The sequence below is a fragment of the Stenella coeruleoalba genome, assembly GCF_951394435.1.
Source record: "Stenella coeruleoalba genome assembly, chromosome: 20".
Classification (NCBI taxonomy): Eukaryota; Metazoa; Chordata; class Mammalia; order Artiodactyla; family Delphinidae; genus Stenella; species Stenella coeruleoalba.
Genome location: NC_137166.1, coordinates 47,632,819 through 47,652,951, shown reverse-complemented (window position 1 = coordinate 47,652,951; position 20,133 = coordinate 47,632,819). Strand labels below are relative to the sequence as shown.

The following is a 20,133-nucleotide window of genomic DNA, read 5'->3' as shown; positions in this document are numbered from 1 at the left end:
TCTCTGTCCCCACGGATATATTTGATAATTGTCCAGAACCAGAGACGGCGTCAGCCAGGGGGTGAGGGGGAGTAAAAAAGAGCCCAGGGAGGGGGCTGGGTGGCAGGGATGAGGAGAGGGAGAGGAACAGACACACAAAAGAGAAAGAGGAGAGAGGCAGGGGGCGGGGCGGGGCGGGGCGGGAGCGGGGAGAGAAGCCAGCCAGAGGGGGAAGAGGGGGAGGGAGGCGGGAGATAACTTGAGGGGGCGGGGCCAATGGGAGAGAGGGCCCCTCCCCCCAGAATACAAAATGAGGGGGACCGGAGTGGGCTGTCCTGGGCTTGAGGGGCAGGGTAGAGACGGGTGATGTGGTGGGGTTGAGGTCAGTAGTAGGTTTCCTTCTCCACCCAACCTGGAGAGACAAAGGAGGAAAGAAACAGAGATGAGAGGGAGACGGGCACGGAGAGAAGCACAAGCAGAGACAGACAGACAGCGGCACAGAAAGAAACCAAAAGGGGCAGAGACACAGGGAAAGACACAGAAAGGAGGAGGCCCAGAGAGCCAGGAAGAGAGAAGAGTTGCAAAGAGGGTGGAAAGACAACGCAGGAGGGAGGGGTTGGGGGGAAACAGAGAGTGAGGTTAGTATCAGTCACACAGCACTCTCTCGCCTCCCCTTCCAGCTGCCCCGTCCCGTCCCCCCAGCCTCCCCCCCTGTACCCAGTTAGCCCCTCACCCCCGGGGTTCCTGCGCAGGATGAGTTTGCGGATTTCGTCATAGACGAAGATGAGAAAACTGTAGGGGAAGGCACAGAACCACCAGCTGGGCCTGCGGAGACGAAAGAGCAGGAGGGCGTCAGTGTGGGGCGGAGACGGGGCGGACACACACAGGCAGGGTCCCAGAGGACAGGCGGGGCCGCACTGGGAAGATGCTCCCCTGGTCCTTCGTGCCCAAGGTGAGGGGTGCCCGGGCCATGGCTGTGGGCTGGGGTCTGCACAGCGCCCCACTGTGAGGGCGTCCAGCGGGGAAGGCTACCCGGAGGATCCCGGAGCAGGTGGTACAGGGCAGGGGAGGGGGCACTCACTTGAGAGGGTACATGCGAAGGGCCACGTCCATGCCGGGGCAGTAGGACAGGAAGGCAGCCAGGGCTGTCTCCTCAAACAACCCGAAGATCAGGATCTTGTTCCTGGAGGCACAGGCAGGGCTGGACCCAGAGAACTCGAGCAGGCACCCCCATCCCACCGAGACAGAGGATCTGCCAAGGGCAGATGCACAGAGACAGACACGGAGACACACAGAGATGGAGACCGAAAGAGGCAGAGAGGCACAGATGGGTCCAGGGAGATGGTGACACCGAAGTATAATGACAGAGACAGTGACACACAGGCAGGGGTATGAAAAGATACAGCAGGGAATTCCCTGGCGGTCCAGTGGTTAGCACTCTGCGCTTCCACTGCAGGGTTCCATCTCTGGTGGGGGAACTAAGATCCCACATGCCGTGCGGCCAAAGAAAAAGATAAAGCAGATCTGAAGAGGGACCAGAGACACCCCAGCAGTGTGCACACACACATATGGAGAGAGAGAGACAGAGAATCCAAGATAGATGTGACCACTGGAGAGAAAATCAACTCAGAGGCAAAACTGAAACAGACAGACAGACAGACACGGGGCGGGACGGAGAGCAAGCCCGGCGCCCGCGGCCCTCACTTCATGCCCTGCTGGAAGACGGAGTTCCTCCTGGTCTTACAGATGATCAGGTCAGCCCACTGCACGACCACTATGCTCACAAAGAAGGCCGTGTGGCACGTGAACTCCACCACTTTCCTCTGCTCGTAGGTCTGCAAGGGCGATGACGCGGGTGCCGGTCGGCGGTCAGTGTGGCCGCAGCCCCAGGCCCCACCCTGGGCCCACGTGCTCCTTGTCTGCGCCCCTGCATAGGGCCCCAGGGCAAAGCGGGGACTCTGTCCAGAAGGGATCCCCTAAGGGGCGTGCCTTCCCTCTGTAGTTCAGAGCCCCACGGGAAGAGTCAGGAAATGTACAAGGAATTAGAGAGGGTAATGGTGACCTCGGTTGTGGACCAGAGATCCTGGGAGCCTCCTGAGGGGACTCCAGCTGGGCTTTGAAGGCACAGACAGAGATGGGGAATCAGGCAGCAAAGGCGTCTCGCCTGGTGGGGCAGAGAGCATGGCCGGCGGCCAGGACCGCGATGGGCTGGGCCAAGAGCGCCAGGAGGCCCCTTGTGTCCAGCGAGGATCTTGATGCCGCCCCTGGGGCAGAGGGACCATCACAGGAAGCTGCCCCTGCATGGTTGGGACGGCTCGCCCCAGCCCAGGATGCTGTGGGCAGGGACCCCGCCTGGGAGGTCCCAGGCCATGCTGTGGGACCCAGCCCTACGCACCCACTGCTGCCCGTAACTGTCCTCCAGGTCGTTGACGGTGCGGTCATCCCAGTTCAGCCGGATGCCCACCAGGTTGCCAGGCAAGAAGCCATTTTCTGCCAGGATCACAAAGTAGGAGAAAAAGCCACCAAGAGCCTGGATCATTCCTGGGGGAGGAGAGAAGGGAGATGAGAAGAGGCTCAGGTGGGGCAGGCAGCCAGCCCAGGGCACCTCTGAGGCCCCTTGAGACCCACACTGCGAGGATGGTGAGGTACCCGGTCCTCTTGCCTGACATCATCCGGGGCTGAGCTCCCAGAGGGCCATCTGAGGGTGCCACCTGGTGGCAGGAACCTTGGAGACGGGGCTCTCCTGAGGGGAGAACCTGGAGGCTCCCTCCCACCCGCGCCAGGCCACCTGGACATCAGGAAACCCCTGAGGACCCCCTAGGCAGGAATGACCTCCCTAGGCCTCTGACCACCGCCACCAAGCCTCTGCTTCCTGGGACACTCCCAGCAACAGGGCGCTCAGCACCTGTAAGACTGCACACCTCACCCCCAGCAAAGATGGAGAAGGCAGGAGGGCGTGGGGCTCACTCCTGCCCTCAGAGAGCTCACAGGCTGACTGGTCCTTCCCACCACGGTGGCGGGTGGAGCAGGGGAGTGGCCATCCTGGGGCCAGCCCTGATCTGCCACTCAGTATCCCACGTGCTCCCCGGGTGCAGCCCCGGGCCTTTCCTCCACCTGTGCCAGCCCCACCTTGGTGACCACTGCCCATCTGTAAGTCACTCCTTCCAAACCTCCAGCACCAGGTCCTACTTTTCACTCCACTCATTCGGCACAAGGTTTCTGAGCACCCACGGTGGGCCAGGCACCAGGCACCCAGCCATACGCGAGGCAGGGCCCCCAGGTCCTCACCGATCTGTCCGTAGGCCATGCTGATGAGCCTCTCATTGACCAACTTGTCAGTGCGTGGGTTCCTGGGCTGTCTCTTCATGATGTCACTCTCAGCGGCCTCGTACGCCAGCGAGATGGCAGGGACCTGGGCAGGAGAGGCCAGTAAGTCGGGGATCGGGGGGACCCTACCCTCCCGGAGCCTGGGGGTGGCCGGGGCCTCACCATGTCAGTGCCCAGGTCGATGCAGAGGATGGTGATGGTGCCCAGAGGCAGTGGGATGTTGGCCATGATGAACAGCAGGAAGGGCGTGATCTCGGGGATGTTGCTGGTCAGGGTGTAGGCGATGGACTTCTTCAGGTTGTCGAAGATCAGGCGGCCTGTTGGCAGGGGCAGACCTCGGCACCCACACCAGGGCACCCTAGTCCCTCTGCCCCTTCCCTGCCCAGTCCATGCATCCTTTCTAATCCATCCCCCCCACCGCCTGCCTTTCCATACAGATGCCCAACCATGTTGCCCCTGTTCAAACATTCTCAAAATACAACCACTTCGGAAGACTGCTTGGTAGTTTCTTTTCTTTTTTTGGCCGCACGGTGTGGCTAGCGGAATCTTAGTTCCCCAACCAGGGATCAAACCAGCGCCCTTGGCAGCGAAAGCATGGAGTCCTAACCACTGGACCACCAGGGAATTCCCAGCAGTTTCTGTTAAAAGTTAAACATCCCTGCCTCATTGACCCAGCAATCCTCACCTTAGGTTTATACGCAAGAGAAATGAGTGTTTATGTCCACCAAAAAGCAAGTACAAGAATGTTCACCATATGGCATTAGTTATAATAGCCCCAAACCAGAACTGACCCGCTGGCCATCAGTAGGTGAGTGGATAAGTAAACTGTGGTCCGTCCATACAAAGGAATACCACCCGGCGAGAAAAAGGAACGAGCTACTGACACCCCCAACTCCATGGATGAATCTCACTGATGTTATGTTGAGTGAAAAAAAGCCAGACACAGAAGCATTCTTATCACATGATTCCATTTGGAAGAGGTTGGAAACGAATCCATGGTGCTGAAAGTCAGGATAGTGGTTATTTCTGGGAGGGGGGATATAGACCGGAGGGGACCTGATAGAACCCTAACGGGAGGCTGGAAACGTTCTCTATCTTGATGGGGGTCCGGTGGTTGTGTGGGTGCGTGCGTGCATAAAAAGTCACGGAGCTCCCTGACTTTGTGTGAAAGCCATATCCCAATAAAGATTCAATCAGTACAGTGCGTATAAAGTAAAAAGAAACTAAAGATGAACCCAGCCAGCCCCTCCCTCCACCTTCCCCCGTGTGCTGATGAGCAACAAGGTGTGTCATTAAGAAGGCACAGAAGGGCTTCCCTGGTGGCGCGGTGTTTGAGAGTCCGCCTACCAAGGCAGGGGACACGGGTTCGTGCCCCGGTCCGGGAGGATCCCACATGCCACGGAGCGGCTGGGCCCGTGAGCCATGGCCGCTGAGCCTGCACGTCCAGAGCCTGTGCTCTGCAACGGTAGAGGCCACAACAGTGAGAGGCCCACGTACCGCAAAAAAAAAAAACAAAAAAAACAAGGCACAGAGGACTTCCCTGGAGGTCCAGTGGTTAAGAAAGACTCCACGCTTCCACTGCAGGGGGCGCGGGTTCGATCCCTGGTCAGGGAACTCAGATCCCGCAAACTGCGCGGGGCGGCCAAAAACTAAATACACAGGTAGGACCCCATCTATCCTAGCACCCTGCTGGTTTTCTTCTTAGCACTTGTCACAATACGTAATTACGTTTGTTATGTTACAATCTGTTCGTTAACTTGCAGAAGGCTGTCTCTCCCAGCTCCTTGAGGGCAAGGACCCATGTCTGCTCTGCTCACAGCTGTATCTCCAGCCCCTGGCACCAGACACAAGGTAAGGAGTCCAATAAATGTCTGGGCGGCGTGAACGCCTCCGTGAGTGTGTGCTCTGCAGGTGCATGGAGGATGTCTTGGGGATGAGAAAGGGTTAACCATGTGTCCTCTGGGCCACAGGAGACAAGGGATAAGGGCGTTGAACCTGACACTGTAGGCTCAGCTGTTACCGTCTGAATTCTCTCTTATCAGGAGTTATTTTGTACACTGGGGACATTTCAAGTAGGACAGAGAGACTGGAAGAAAATGCATGAACAGTGATTATTTCTGGATGGTAAGATTATGGGTGATTCCAATTTGCTTCTTAATGCTTTTCTACATTTGCTATAATGATCATGAATTACTCTGATAATTAGAATAAAACGGAATGGGAACAAGCCTCATCTGTGGCCGCATCCAGGCCCGTCAGGAGGTGATGCCCGGCGGCCCCACCTGAGACCTTGAGGCCTTGCCTCTGTCTGCAACTCCCTTCGCTGACACTTCTCTACGTGAAGATTCCCACATGGCCCTAGAGACTTGACACAGGCGATCCCTGTCCCCTTGGGGAGGCTTCCTTGGCCCCTGACTCCAGGCTGGGCAAGGGGCCTCTTCAGGGCTCCCTCAGGACCCTCTGCTTCCCTGAGGTTGTCCTTATGAGTATTTTTTTTTTTAAGACTTTTTTGATGTGGACCATTTTTAAAGTCTTTATTGACTTTGTTACAATATTGCTCCTGTTTTCTGTTTTAGGTTTTTGGCCCTGAGGCACGTGGGGGTCCCAGCCCCCCAACCAGGGATCGAACCCGCACCCCCTGCATTGGAAGGCAAAGTCTTAACCACTGGACTGCCAGGGAAATCCCTATGAGTATTGTTTTTTAATGCTTCTGAATGTGCCTTGCCCACCAGACTGGGCCTGTGCTGGGCGACACCGGGACCCAGAAGTGTGTTGGCTGAGTCCCGCCCCCAGGGAGCCCCCAACTCCTCAGGGGGAGAAAACCGAAAAGGACAAGCGCAGGCTCTGCCGGGGGCCTGGTGGGATTCTGTGGTCTCCTGCCGTGCATCTGCTGCAGCCCTGGCCTCTTCCCCTCCCCCTTCTCGGGCTTCACGCAGCGACCCCAGTCTCCAGGGCCACCTGGGCCAACTCACTCACCCTCCTCCACACCCGTGACGATGGAGGCAAAGTTGTCATCCAGCAGAATCATGTCTGCTGCCTGTTTGGAGACGTCAGAGCCAGCAATGCCCATGGCCACCCCGATGTCAGCCTTCTTCAGGGCGGGGGAGTCGTTCACGCCGTCCCCAGTCACAGCCACGATGGCTCCCTGGAGGGAGAGAGGGTGAGGGTGACGCCCAGAGGCCTGGCCCCAAACCCTCTTCTCATCAAGGACCCCGGAGTCCAGACCCCCGGCCCCCTCCTCCGAGGGACCCCAGCCCGAGCCCACCTGTCTCTGACAGCCCTCCACAATGATGAGCTTCTGCTGGGGGGAAGTGCGGGCGAAGACGATCTCAGTGTGGTTCTGCAGGATCTCGTCGATTTGCTCAGAGGTGAAGTCCTTGAGGTCGGTGCCATGGATCACACAGGCCTTGGCATCCCTGGGAAGAGCAGAGAGTGTTCAGGACATGTGGGGCAGTGACACCTGTTGGACAGACTCACAGACAGGAGAGACAGAGGACCAGGCTCCGATAGAGGGACAAGGGCTCTGGGGGTCAGAGATGAAGGGAAACAGGGGAGGAGGGGGCTGCAGTAGGAAGGATAGAGGGCAGACCTCAGGAAGAACCTTGGGACACTGGACTTAGAGGAACAGAGATATGCAGGCAACTAGGAAATAGAGACAGACGCAGAGAGACATGAGCGTGGGAAAGCTAAGTAAGTCAGAACAGAGATGAGAGACACAGAGAGAGACAAAGACATAAAAGAGAGATGGGAAGAGAGAATGACAGACACAGAAATAAGGGGTCTCACAGAATCCTCTCAGATGTGAATTACTAGCAGCCCATTTTAGAGAGGAGGAAACTGAGGCACAGAGAGGCTAAGTGACTTGCCCAAGGTCACACAGCTCATGTGTGGCAAAGCTGGGATGCGAACCTACCCCTTGCTAACCCCATGCAGCTGTAACACCAGGCTGCCCATCCTCACGATGGTAGAGGAACAGGACCCAGATGCTGAGTCAACAGAGGAAGCCCAGGAGGAGGGGGACCCGCAGTCCCAGAGGGACCTGAGCTGGGCAGGGCGGGGCTCACCGGGGGTTGACCTGGCTGACGGGAATGTTGAGCCGGGCGGCGATGTCCTCCACAGTCTCGTTGCCCTCGGAGATGATGCCCACACCCTTGGCAATGGCCTTTGCCGTGATGGGGTGATCGCCGGTGACCATGATGACCTGTGGGCATCATATGCAAACGGTCCAGCCTCACCGCTGGCCGCTGGGGCCCTGGCCCTGCCTCCCCTGCTGCCCCGGGCCATACCTTGATGCCCGCGCTGCGGCACTTGCCCACCGCGTCAGGGACGGCTGCCCGGGGAGGGTCGATCATGGACATGAGGCCCACGAAGCAGAGGTTGTCGGTGGTGAAGTTCACATCATCACAGTCGAAGGCAAAGCCCTTAGGGAACTGCTCCTCGGGCAGGTAGTAATGGCAGAAACCTGGCGCAGGGAGAGGGGCACAGGGGCTCCAGCCTTGGTCCTCCCTGCCTCCTGCCCGCAGCTCCCGGTGCCAGTAGTCAGGCTCCCTAGTTGGCCAGACAGTCAGTCAACACCCATTTCTGACAGACACCTTCCTGTCTCATTCATTCATGGTGCATTCTGGGAGGCCCTATTCTGAGCCAGGCTCTGGGCAGCCTCACATCCCTCCTTACCCTCAAGGGGCCCCCAGAGCTGGCCCAGCCCCTGCCCCAGCTTGGCTCCACCCTTGGTGCGCACCAAGCACGCGCTCGCCCAGGCCCCCGAGCTCGAGGTAGGCATTCTGGAAAGCCTCCTTCATCTCCTCGTCCAGCGGCTGCTCCTTGCCCTGCAGCAGGATGGTGGCACACCGGTCCAGGATGCGTTCGGGGGCACCCTTCATCACCAGCAGGTACCGGTTGTCATTGGGGTCCTCGGTCTCGTGGATGGAGAGCTGTGGACAGAGCAGAAGGCGGCCGCGCCTGAGCCTCACAGGGAGGGACCCGGAGGCTGCCCTGCACCCAGCTGGGGAAGAGGACCCCCCCTGCCACCCTGTCCGGAGCCACGGATGCCAGGACAGACCACCGCCAGGCTCCCCCAGAGGGCACTGCCCAAATCTCTCTACCCGAGAGATGTGCATCTGTTTCTCAGGCTCTCTCACAGAGACCTCTGCTCATCCCTGCCCGTTTCTGTCTCTCGGTCTTGCAGATATTTCTTCCCCTCTGTGTCTCTCTCACAGAAATCTCAGGGGTCCTTAGGATACGTGCTTCTCTCTCTGGCTTGCCCGACAACCTCTCATCCCGCATCTGACCCATCACCGAATCTGGTCAGCTCACCTCTGAAGTACCCGAATTCTGACCTCTTCTCACCTCCCCTGCCCTCCCATCCAGCCACCACCGTCTCTCATGAAATATCACAGCAGCCTCCACACTGAGTCCCTGTTTCTGCCCTCCCCTCCCCATAATATTTCCTCCCCATGGCAGCCAGAAGAAGCCTTTAAAATATGAGAGTCACAGGACTTCACTGGTGGCCCGGCGGCTAAGACTCCGCGCTCCCAATGCAGGGGGCCTGGGTTCGATCCCTGATCAGGGAACTAGATCCCACATGCTGCAGCTAAGAGTTTGCATGCCGCAACTAAATATCCCTCACGAGGCAACGAAGATCCTGTGTGCCGCAGCTAAGACCCGGCACAGCCAAATAAATAAATACTTTTTTAAAAAATGAGAGTCAGTGAAAAATGGTGCAGCCACTTTGGAAAACGGTCTCTGGCAGTCCCCTGAAAGGTTAAACAGAGTTACCACATAAGCCAGCAGTTCCCAGAGACATGCAAGAGACATGCAAATGATGTCATGCAAATGACATGCAAGAGACATGCAAATGATGTCCACACAAAAACGTGGAGGCAAATGTTCATAGCAGCATCATTCATAGTAGCCAGAGGGCACAAATAACCCAAATGTCCATTGACAGATGAATGGATAAACAAAATGTGGTCTATCCATTCAATGCAAAATTATTCAGCCATAAAAAAGAATGAAGCACTGATACATGCTACAACATGGAGGAACCTTGAAAACATTATGCTGAGTGAAAGAAGCCAGACATCAAAAAACACATATTGTACGATTCTGTTGCTGAGGGCTCGGGGAGACAGGGGGAGGTAGGGGGATAAAGCTGAGGAGGTGAGGTTGCTTTTTTTTTTTTTTTTTTTGTGAGGTTGCTTTTTGAGGTGATGGAAATGCTCTAAAACTGACTGGGTAGGGACTTCCCTGGTGGTCCAGTGGGTAAGACTCTGAGCTCCCAATGCAGGGGGCCCGGGTTCGATCCCTGGTCAGGAAACTAGATCCCACATGCACGCCGCATGCGCACGCAGCAACTAAAGATCCCGCGTGCCACAACTAAGACCCGGCGCAGCCAAAATAAATGAATAAGTAAATAAATATTTTTTAAAAACCCGACTGGGCAGATGACAGCACGTATCGGTGAATATACTAAAACTACTGAATTATGCACATTAAGTGGGTGAGCTATGGTGTGTGAACTGTATCTCTCAATAAAGCAGCTTTTAAAAATGTGGGTCAGGTCCCATCTTGCCTCTGCTCGCTGGCTCATGTCCCCCTGAGGGTCACACCCAAGTCATGTCCACAAGGCCCTATGGGACCTGACCCAGCACCCACTGCCCTCCCCTCCCACCACGTTTCCTGGCTCAACGTTCCCTGGCTATTCAGTACATCAACACACTCCTTCGTCAAGACCTTTGCACACGCTGTGCCCGCTGCCCCCAGCCACCTGCAGGGCTCCCTCGCTCAGCATGGTGACTGGCGGACGTATTCCAAATGTCCTAATGTCCTCATGCCTTTGTCATTGTCTGTCTCCCGGCACTAGAGCATAAGTTCCGTGAGAGGAGGGACTTCACTGCCGTCTGTGTCCGCAGCACCTAACACAAGTGCCTCTGACACGTAGTTGCTGCTCAAAAACATATTTGTTGAATGGATGAATGAGATCTCTGGCTGGTTCCCACTCTGCTGCAGGAAGATCTTTACTCCCCTGCTGCCCACTCCAACAGAGACATTGCTCTCACTCCCGGGTCTGTGTTCCTCTCCCCACTGGGTGGATACTCTTGGACTTATTTTACAGATGGGGAAACCAAGGCTCTGGGAAAGTTAATAACTTGCCCAAAGCAGGAGGGCAGCGGGGCAGAGCTGAATGCTTTTCGGGCGTCATAGAGAAAGTGAGATCCAGGCCGACTCTCCTGGAGAGCCTAGGGTACCTGGTATTTGTTGGTGGAGTTGAAGGGGATCTCAGCCACTTTCTTATTACGTTCGCGCATCAGCTTCACGGAGCCGGAGGACAACTCGATGCACTTGAGCAGGGCAGACTCGGAGGCATCCCCGGCCACATCCCTCTGTGGGGAGAGAGGGCTGTCAGAGCAGAGTAGCGCGGGGTGGGCAGGGGCCAAGCTGAGGCGAGCGGGAGGCCAGATCCACCTTGAGCACAGGGATGTTGTCCTGACCCCCCTTGAAGACGGCACGGTTGCAGAGTCCAGCAATGTGAGACAGGGCCACCCAGGTGTGCGAGCTCTTGTCAAATGAAGTCCCTGAAAAAGGTACGAGTCAGGGCTGGGGGGCGTCCGGGAGCCAGGCCCCCTCGGTCTTGCCTGGGCCCCACCCTCACCTGACTGGTCCTCAGTGGTGTCGGCCTCGTGGATCTGGTTGTCGAACCACATGTGGGCGACCGTCATGCGGTTCTGGGTGAGGGTCCCTGTCTTGTCCGAGCAGATGGTGGATGTGGAGCCCAGGGTCTCTACAGCCTCTAGGTTTTTCACAAGGCAGTTCTTCCGAGCCATGCGCTTGGCCGTCAGGGTCAGACACACCTGGAGTGTATGCAAGGGCAGGGGAGTTACAGGTAGAGTCAGGCGGTGCAGTTGGGCCAGCAACACAACTGCCAACAACCCAACTGCCCAGCCCAGAGAGAATCCTGGGCAAAGAATGGGGTGTCGCCCAGCCACTCCACCCAAGGTATAGACCCACAAAAATGGGCTCAGATGCACCCCAAAGAAATATACTAGGATGTTCATAGCAGCAACATAATAGTCCCAAACTGAAAACAACCCAAATGTCCACCAACAGCAGTAGGGACAAATAAATTGGGGAATAAAAGGTGGGAATACTATACAGCGGTGAAAAAGAACAAGCAACCACTGCCTACAACTGCATGGGTGAAATTCAAAAACATAGTGTTCAGCAAAAAATGAGCCAGAAACAAGAGTTCCTGCTGAATGATTCCACTGATGTGAAGTACAAAAGCTACACGGTTTGAAGCCAGTCTATCCTAGGGGTAACCCTGGGGTTGGAGGGGAGGGGCTGAACAGGTGTTGAGGGGGCTTCTGGGGAACTAGATCTGGGTGCAGCTGACCTGGGGTGTGTTCAGTTGCCTGCAGCTCATCAGGCAGTACCTTCATATGTGCAACTCTTGTTTGTATAGTGTAGGTCAATGAAAGGCCTTTGACTTAGAGTAGCTTGGAATATGCTAATATGGAAAACGTTGCAGGATCTATTAAGTAAAAGCATCAAGGAACAGAACAGTATTCCTAGGATGGTCCCTCCTGTGTACCCTGAAAACAATGACTACATACGTGGCAATATGCCCACCGTTGCCGGGAACAGGGCAGAGAGCCTGCTTCTGGAGGGGGGCTGACGGCTGGGCAGTGGGTCGGGACTGTTATTTTATTTTTTAACTATTTTAATGTATTCTTTAGACTTTTTACCATGAGGTTGTGCTTCTTAATTTTGTAAGTTAACTTCAAAAATGATAGGGCCGTTAGCCCTTTCTGACTGGCAGTGTTTCTCAAGATTCTTTGTTGGTTGTTTTTTTTTGGGGGGGGCCATGCTTCTCAGCTTGTGGGATCTTGGTTCTCCACCAGGTATTGAACATGGGGGCCCTCAGCAGTGAAAGCGCGGAGTCCTAACCACTGGACCGCCAGGGGATTCCCTGTTGGTTTGTTTTGTCAATGAGGCCCTCTGAGCCCCAGGACCCTCCTCATTCCACATCTGGCAGGCTTGGCCCTTGATGTCTACGTTGCAGTCAAGATTGTTGCCATCGGGCCCCAGCCCCCTCCTCCCTCAGACCCAAGGGTCCGGGCCTTACAGTAACAGTGGCCAGCAGGCCCTCTGGGACATTGGCCACGATGATGCCAATGAGGAAGATGACAGCCTCGAGCCAGGTGTATCCGAGAATGAGGGAGAGGATGAAGAAGGAGACGCCCAGGAAGACAGCCACGCCAGTGATGAGCTGGATAAAGTGCTCGATCTCAATGGCGATGGGCGTCTTGCCCACCTCCAGCCCGGAAGCCAGGGTGGCGATGCGGCCCATGACAGTGCGGTCACCCGTGGCCACCACCACGCCCCGAGCTGTGCCTGTGGGGTCAGAGGGGACTGGGCTGAGATTCAGCGAGCTTCAGAGGGACCCCAAGCCCCTGAGGCACGTCCATCTATCTGGATGAGTCCGGCCCCACCTGGGTGCCCGAACCGCCCCTCCCCGCTGCCTCACCTTCCACACAGTTGGTGGAAAAGAAGGTGATGTTCCGAGTCTCCAAGGGGTTGTCGTGAGTGCAGTCGGGGGAGCGGGTCTGGGGCTCTGATTCACCCGTGAGGGAAGAGTTATCCACCTGGGGACACAGGAGACAGGTGTCAACCCCGGGCCTGGGGTCAAGGGGCATTTGTCCAGAGGAGATTTCAAGATTTTTGTTTGTTCGTTTGTTTTGTTAACGAGGCTGAAGGCTGTGTCCCTGGAAGTCACAGCTAGAAGTCTGGGTGCCTGTGTCTGGGAGGACAGAGGTTGGGCTCTTGAAGCTGGGGAGGGTACATGGCTTCTTGCCAAGGCCTAAGGTACCTGGAGGTCAGAGGTACTGGATCTGAGGGAGGAGGGGGCCTGGACTGCAGGGTCCTGGGGGAGGAGGGGCCGGGGGCCTGGACTCCCGGGTCCTGGGGGAGGAGGGGTCCGGGGGCCTGGACTCCTGGGTCTGAGGGAGGAGGGGTCCGGGGGCCTGGACTCCTGGGTCTGAAGGAGGAGGGGGCTGGGGCCTGGACTCCCGGGTCCTGGGGGAGGAAGGGCTGGGGGCCTGGACTCCTGGGCCATTCCAGGAAGGGCAGAGCTGGGCCCCAGGCCCCTGGCCCACCTTGCAGCCGTGGGCTGAGATGATGCGCAGGTCGGCTGGGACTCGGTCTCCGCCCTTGATCTCCACCAGATCCCCGACCACCACCTCCTCAGCATTTACCTGCATCTTCTCACCTTCCCGGATCACCAGGGCTTGCTGGGGGGAAAAATGGAGAAGAGTCACCTCCCTGACTCCCTCTACCTGGGGTCACTGGGCATAGCCTCGCCCGCCTGTTCACCTCCATCTGGCCCCTTCCTGGGTACCCCTCACCTGGGGAACCATGTTCTTGAAGGATTCCATGATCTTGGAGCTCTTGGCTTCCTGGTAGTAGGAGAAGCAGCCGGTGATGATGACCACGGCCGCCAGCACGATGCCCAGGTACAGCTGTGGGGAGATGCAGGGTCACAGCCCGCCCTGGAGCAACTCCCCACCACCCCCATCCCGAGGTCTGTGGAACCTGGGAAGAGAGCTTTGAGTCATTGGGGTCTGTATTTGTATGTCTGACCTCAGGTTGTGTCCATTTGAGGGTCTGTGTCTCTGTCTGCCTGTCCACGTTTGAGTCCCTCTTTCTTTCTTTCTTTTTTTTTAAATGTTTGTTGTTTATATATTTATTTATCTATCTATTTGTTTATTTATTGGCTGTTCCCCGGCCAGGGATTGAACCCAGGCCCTCGGCAGTGAAAGCATGGAGTCCTAACCACTGGACCACCAGGGAAGTCCCATACTTCACCTTTCTGAGTCCCAGTTTTCCTCATAGCTTCTCTGGTTCTCTCACTGGGTGACTGTGAGAGTTAGATGAGAAGAAGTTGGAGGCTGGGCTTTGAAAAGTCTAAAGGGAGAAGTGGGGTGTGCATACGTGTCCCTACATGTATGAGCCCTTGGGCACAGCAGGGTGGAGGGCACTCACGTTGTCACCAGAAGGATCATCCTCGGTGCCTGCCTGGATGCCGTAGGCCAGGAAGCAGAGGATGGCCCCGATCCACAGCAGGATTGAGAAGCCCCCAAATAGCTGGCGGCAGAACTTGACCCACTCTGGGGTGGTGGGCGGCGGCGTGAGCGCGTTAGGCCCATCGCGGGCCAGGATCTCCTGGGCTTTGCTGTGGGTCAGACCCTAGGGGACACAAGACTCACACAGAACCCTCCCGGAGCAACCCTGGCACCCCCAACACTTCCCGAGTGCCCCCAGGCACCCAAGGGTCACGGCTTCCCATCCCCTCCCCCCTCGGACCCTTCTCCCTCCGGTCCGGCCCCACCTGCACACAGTCGGTGTTGTATTTCCGGCAGACCTCTTCCACTGACATCTTGTGCTCTGTCTGAGGAACAGGAGTTTGGGGGGATCGGGTGAGTGAGGAGGCCGGGCAGTGGCGGGTGGGGCCTGCTCTGGGTGGGTGCAGAGGGTGGGACTTACCATAGCCACCTCCTTTTTGAGGTCATCCAGGTCCCGGCGGTCTTTGGTGCCCTTGCCCTTCTTGGGCGAGCCCTTGTCATCTTTCTTGTCCTGCGAGGTGGCGACACGATAGCTGTCAGAGCCACCAGACTGCGGGCGAGAAGGGGTTACAAGGGGACACCAGCCCTGCGTCTGCGCAGCTGCGTCTCTGGGCAGGGGCTGGCTCTGGGGGCTCAGTCTGTCTCTGCCCTGTGGCTCTGGGTATCTCTCAGAACCCCTGAGTCTCATCTCTTCCTACTGGCCTCTCCGTCTCTGGCTCCATGTATCTCTGGGTCTCTGTCCCTGAGAGTCTCCATCTGGGTCTGTCTGTGCCTCTCTCTCTCTCTCTGTAGGTCTCTCCCCTTCAGTCTCCATGTGTCTTTTTATCTCTCTGTGGCTTCTTCTCCCTCTCCCTGGGCACTTAGTCTGTCTCTTGCTAGGTCTGTCTGTCTCTCGCTACGTCTGTCTCTCTCTCTTGATCTATCTCTCCAGGTCTCTGTTTGTGCCTCTCTGTCTTATTCTGTTTTGTTTCTGTCTCCTTGTACCTCTTTATCTATCCTTCTCTTCATGTGTGTGTATCTCTGTCTCTCTGTGGCTGCTTCTCTGATCTCTCTCTCCCTCATCACTTCATATTGTCCGTCTCTGTCTCTGTCTCTGAGTCTCTGTGTGTGTCTCTCTCTGATCTCTGGCTCTTTATGTTTTCCATCTCATACAATATCTGTTTCTATCTCTTGAACTCTCTCTCCCTGAGTCTGGCTGAGTCTGTCTCTCTGGGTTCTCTCTGGGTTCCTATCTCTTTCCCAGTTGGTGTGCAGGGATCTCAGACTGTCTCTGAGTGTCCGTATTTTCTGTCTGTATCTGTCTCCATCCTTATCTCTGCTTCTCTCTGATTTCATCTCTCAAGGTACCTCCTTTTCTGTAATGCTTGGTGTGTCTCTCCGTAACTGTCTCTACTGTTTCAACCACATTGTCTATCTCTCACGATCTCGCTCTGCCATCTTCCTCTCTATCCCTGCATCTCTCCTTCTCCGAGTCCATCTCGGCATCTCTGTCCTTCCAGTTGAAGGTCTCCCCATATATCATTCTCCCTGTCTTTTCTGCCTGACTCTTTTTCTGGGCCTCTCTCCCCAACCCCATGGATGTCTCTGTCTCTCAAAGGACCCAGCAAATCTTGGGAGACCCCACAGGCCTGGCAGGAAGGGGGAGGAAAGGGCACTCCAGGTGTTAGTCACAGCTGGGACCAACGCCTGGGAGGCAGCCTACTGTGCACAGGGATGGTGGCCTGGCTGGACATGCAGCCAGTCCTGAGGGCCTTGACTGACAAGCTGTGGGCCTAGACTCTTTCCTGGGGGCTGGTGGGAGCCATGGATAGGTTTGGACAAGGGGTTGGCATGGTTAGCCCTCTGGAGGACAGACTAGGAGCTGGCTGGGATTTGGGGTGCAGAACAGCAAGAGGCAAAAGCCCCCGGGCTTGACTTGAACTGGATGTAGCGTGAGGGGGAGTGACTGAAGTTCCAGTTTGGGGACCTGGGCTGACGGGGAAGGAAGTGTCCTTGGAGGCTGGCAGGAGGGGTGGGGTGAGGCCAGGTGCTGGTAGAGGAGCGCTGACAGATCCTAAGGGTCCAGGGCCAAGCTGGGATCCCAGGCTCAGTGCAGCTCAGCGCTAATCCCCTCGTGACCTTGTAGAGAGTTGAGCTGCCTGCCGTCTGCCCCCAGACTGGGAGGCTGAGCCTGGGAGGCTACTGCAGCCTGGAGGCCTGGGAGCCTGGGTTTCAGGGGTGGGAAAGAGGCTTGGCCCTGGGCCAGCCCTGCAGCAGCACTGCGTCTGACATGGAACATGGAGGCTTGGGGGACAGGGAGGACACTCCTCCACCCCCAGCTTCAGGAGGGGTCTCGGACTCCACAGAGGGGTAGACCCAAGGATGGAGAGAGTGGAGATATGAGGTCATGGGCACAAGTTAGAGAAATAAGAGGAAGGCAGGAGAGGAAAGAGATGGAGGCCTGGAAGGCAGGAGAGGAGAAGTTGGGAAGAAAACCAGCTGCCTACCCCTGAAACCTCAGGGAAGGCTGGGGAGCTGATGCTTGGCCCCTATGAGGCCTAGGGGTGGCTTCCTGGACTCCTGGGTCTGAGGGAGGAGGGGCCGGGGGCCTGGATCCTGGGGCTGAGCGGGGAGGGACTGGGATACCCCAGTCCCTGGCAGACAAGCCTTGGCTCCTCCTTGCCCTTGCCATGACCAGACTCCCTTGGGGGCGGGCTTCCATCTGTTAGAGGGGGAGCCGAGGCTTTCCCAGTCAAGGCAGGAGGCCCAGATGGACGCACTGCAGGGCGGGAGCACCTCTGAGGGTGGGGAACACGCCTGCCTCGCTGCAGCCCGCCTCTGCGGCTCCTCGCCATTTTCCATGCTGTCCGCCTCCCCTGACACCTGCCCAGCTCACGCAGCCTCTGCCCCTCAGCCTGCCTCTCCCTCTCCCTTTCAAGGTGTCTGAGGCCTCATCTCAGCGTCTCTCCCTCGACCTCCCCTTTTGCCCTCTGTCCCCTCTTCCTATCATTCAGGCTGCCTCTGGTTGTCTCTGGATAGGAAATGTCTGTCCTTGGGTCTCCTCATCTCAGCCTCAGTTTCTCTCTTTGTCTCTCCTTGTCTATGTCCCACTCATGTCTCTCTTCGTCTTTCCATGTCTCTCTGCCTGTGTCCGTCTCTTTGTCTCTATGTCTCTTTTTCTCTGTCTCTTTCAGAGCATCTCTCTCAGTCTCTGCCCATTTCTCTCTGCTTTCCATGTCTCTGCCTCCCATGTCTAAAGAGCCTCACTTCTCCTCCTGTTCTCACGTCTTTTCCTAAGACCCTCCCGCTCCTTTTTTCTCTAAGGCACTTAGCCCCAGTCCTCTCCTCCAATCTGCCCTCGGCTTCCCCTCCATTTCCACTTACCTGGAAGCCATCACTGACTCCCACCTCCCCCTTCTCTCTCCCAGTCTCCTCCCCACCCAGTTCTTCTCTCCTTCTCCCCTCGCCCACCCCAAGCCACAGATCTGCAGCCCCATTCCCCAGCTCCATCCCTGGGCCCATCAGCCTTCATCCGCCATCTTTCTCTTCATCCTTCATACTCCCTCTCCATTAGTCTCTCCCATCCCGACCCCCTCTCTCTCTCCATCCCATCCATCCCAGCCCACCCGCCTCCTAGCCCCCCATGGCCCCGCCTGACACGCAGGGAGAAATCCAGGGCTGCAGCGGGGGTCAGGTGGTCAGCCAGGGGAGGAGGCAGCATCTGCTGGAGAGACTCACAGACAAGGACACACGGACACGGAGGAAAGGGCATAGCCAGGCATGCACAACCCCTCCCCCCATACACACACGTACGCATTTGCATACATACACCCTTAGCCAGGCTCTCAGTCTCCCCGCCATGACTCTCCTGCTCCCCCCAGCCCCTGTGTCTGCTCCCCCAGATTAGGAGCTAGACACACACTGCAGCCCCAGGCCACTCCGCATTGCGGAGCACCCCCATCCAGGCCTGGAAGGAGAAAGAGAGGTCATCTGGTGTTCATCCCATAGTCTGGACCTGTCCCCGCCTGGCCAGGGAAGCAGACGGGCTTCAACGCCCCCAGACACAAACACCAGCTTTCAGACACACCCAGACACGGTTACAGACATTCAGACACAAACCCGGGCCACACAATCGCAGGCAGACGGTGCTGCAGGGCCTGACAGAGCCAGGAGCACACACACGCACACATGCACACGCACACATACGGTTGAGCAGGCAACCGCACCAGGTCAGGCAGAGGTGCTGAGGGCGGGTCCGTGCCCCGCGGGCCCCGCACACAAAGGACACACCAACATGCGCCACAGACCCCAGCCAAGCCAGGCGGCCCCGCGCACACACTCAACCAGAGACACAACCACACGGACGGGCTGAGTCAGCCGGCTCACAGGTTCCTGAACCCGGGTCCCGGAGAGCAGGGGTCCCAGAGTCCCCGGCCCCCGCAGACACCCAATCTCACAGGACCCACAATGTCACACACACACACACACACACACACACACACGCATCGCCCGGCCGGCCCGAGCACCTACCCCCATCTTGGCGGCTCCGGGGGACAGGGGCAGGCGAGCGGGGCAGGGGCCGGGGCAGCGGCCTCAGGGTGGGCTCAGGCGCGGGCTCGCGCTGGGGGCCTCTGCAGCGCCCGCGCCTCGGTCCGCGCGTCCGTCCGGCGGTCAGCCCCACTGCACACAGTCTGCGGCGACCGACGCCTCCGCCTCCTCATATGCCCGCGCCCGCCGGGGGGCCGGCGCTGGCCAATCAGGGGCGCCGCCGTTCTGATGGACGGCCCGCGGCCCCGCCCCCGGTACTGCAGCTGTCCTCCCCGCCCCCCACCCACTGCAAAGCGGCGGCGAGGCGGCGAAGGGGGAGCGCTGCGGGAGGCGGAGACCCCCGAAATGAGGGACCTGGAAACCCCCGCAGTGTGGGGTGTCGGCTCCGAGGAAGGGGCGCCGAGGGTGGGAGAGCCCCAGAATCCCCCTCATTGTGTGCCACCAGAGGGAGGAGTGCGCTGTGGAAGGTGGACACCCACCACTGGGTGGGGGGAAAGCCCCGTAAATCACCGCAATAAGGCAGGAGGGCCAGAGCACCTTCTTCTGCAGTGAGGCAGGGGGGAACCCTGGGGACTGTGGGGTGCTGTTCAGGAGGGGGAGATGGAGGGGGCACAAGGGGCAAGGAAGACCCCACAGTAAGTGGGGAAGCTGCAGAGGGGGTAGGAGCCCTGAGGCTCCCCTCACTGTGTGACCTCCCCCCAACACACACACTATGGTATGGCAGTTATCCAAAGAGACACAGCTGCACAGGTACACAAGAGACACATCACAGCCAGAGGATTCCACCAAGCATCATACTCACACATGACCATCACCCAGACAGCACAGATGCTGTGGACACACACGGACACCACCCCACCACTCACCACCAGTTTCACAATCACATTCCATCACACACCAGCTAATACCCTCCCACACACCCTACACTACCCCATCAAACAACCCCAGGGACTCACAAACATGCAGAAATGAAACACACATAGCACACACACCTTGCACACCCCATCACACCATAGAATCAGAGTCATAAAATGCCATGTAGATTAACACACACCCTCAAAACACAACCTCACAGATATGCACATCACGCACTCCATCAGAGCTGGCCTTAAACCACCTCACATAGAGAGCCATAACCACAAAATCCATGGACCCACAAACCAGTACACATCTACACTCA

At 57.5% G+C, this 20,133-nt stretch overlaps 1 protein-coding gene across 2 annotated transcripts; it reads right to left on the bottom strand.

Annotated features, from left to right (window-relative positions):
- Positions 1-211: 211 nt before the first annotated feature.
- Positions 212-19,127, bottom strand: ATP1A3 (ATPase Na+/K+ transporting subunit alpha 3; the record flags this gene model as incomplete). 2 transcript variants are annotated; one of them, XM_079908090.1, is made up of 23 exons in its annotated part: positions 212-391; positions 713-804; positions 1,061-1,162; positions 1,684-1,814; positions 2,375-2,520; positions 3,268-3,391; positions 3,469-3,623; positions 6,283-6,451; positions 6,572-6,722; positions 7,371-7,507; positions 7,593-7,768; positions 8,045-8,237; positions 10,554-10,688; positions 10,771-10,880; positions 10,958-11,156; positions 12,431-12,699; positions 12,833-12,950; positions 13,461-13,595; positions 13,710-13,823; positions 14,347-14,550; positions 14,693-14,752; positions 14,848-14,937; positions 18,936-19,127. In XM_079908090.1, 23 exons carry the CDS (start codon positions 18,939-18,941, stop codon positions 363-365), a joined length of 3,045 nt encoding a protein of 1,014 aa, XP_079764216.1. In that variant the 3' UTR covers positions 212-362. The 2 variants fall into 2 exon arrangements, with proteins under 2 accessions (XP_079764216.1, XP_079764215.1); XM_079908089.1 differs by having other exon boundaries at positions 14,848-14,976; positions 18,936-18,941.
- Positions 19,128-20,133: the final 1,006 nt, after the last annotated feature.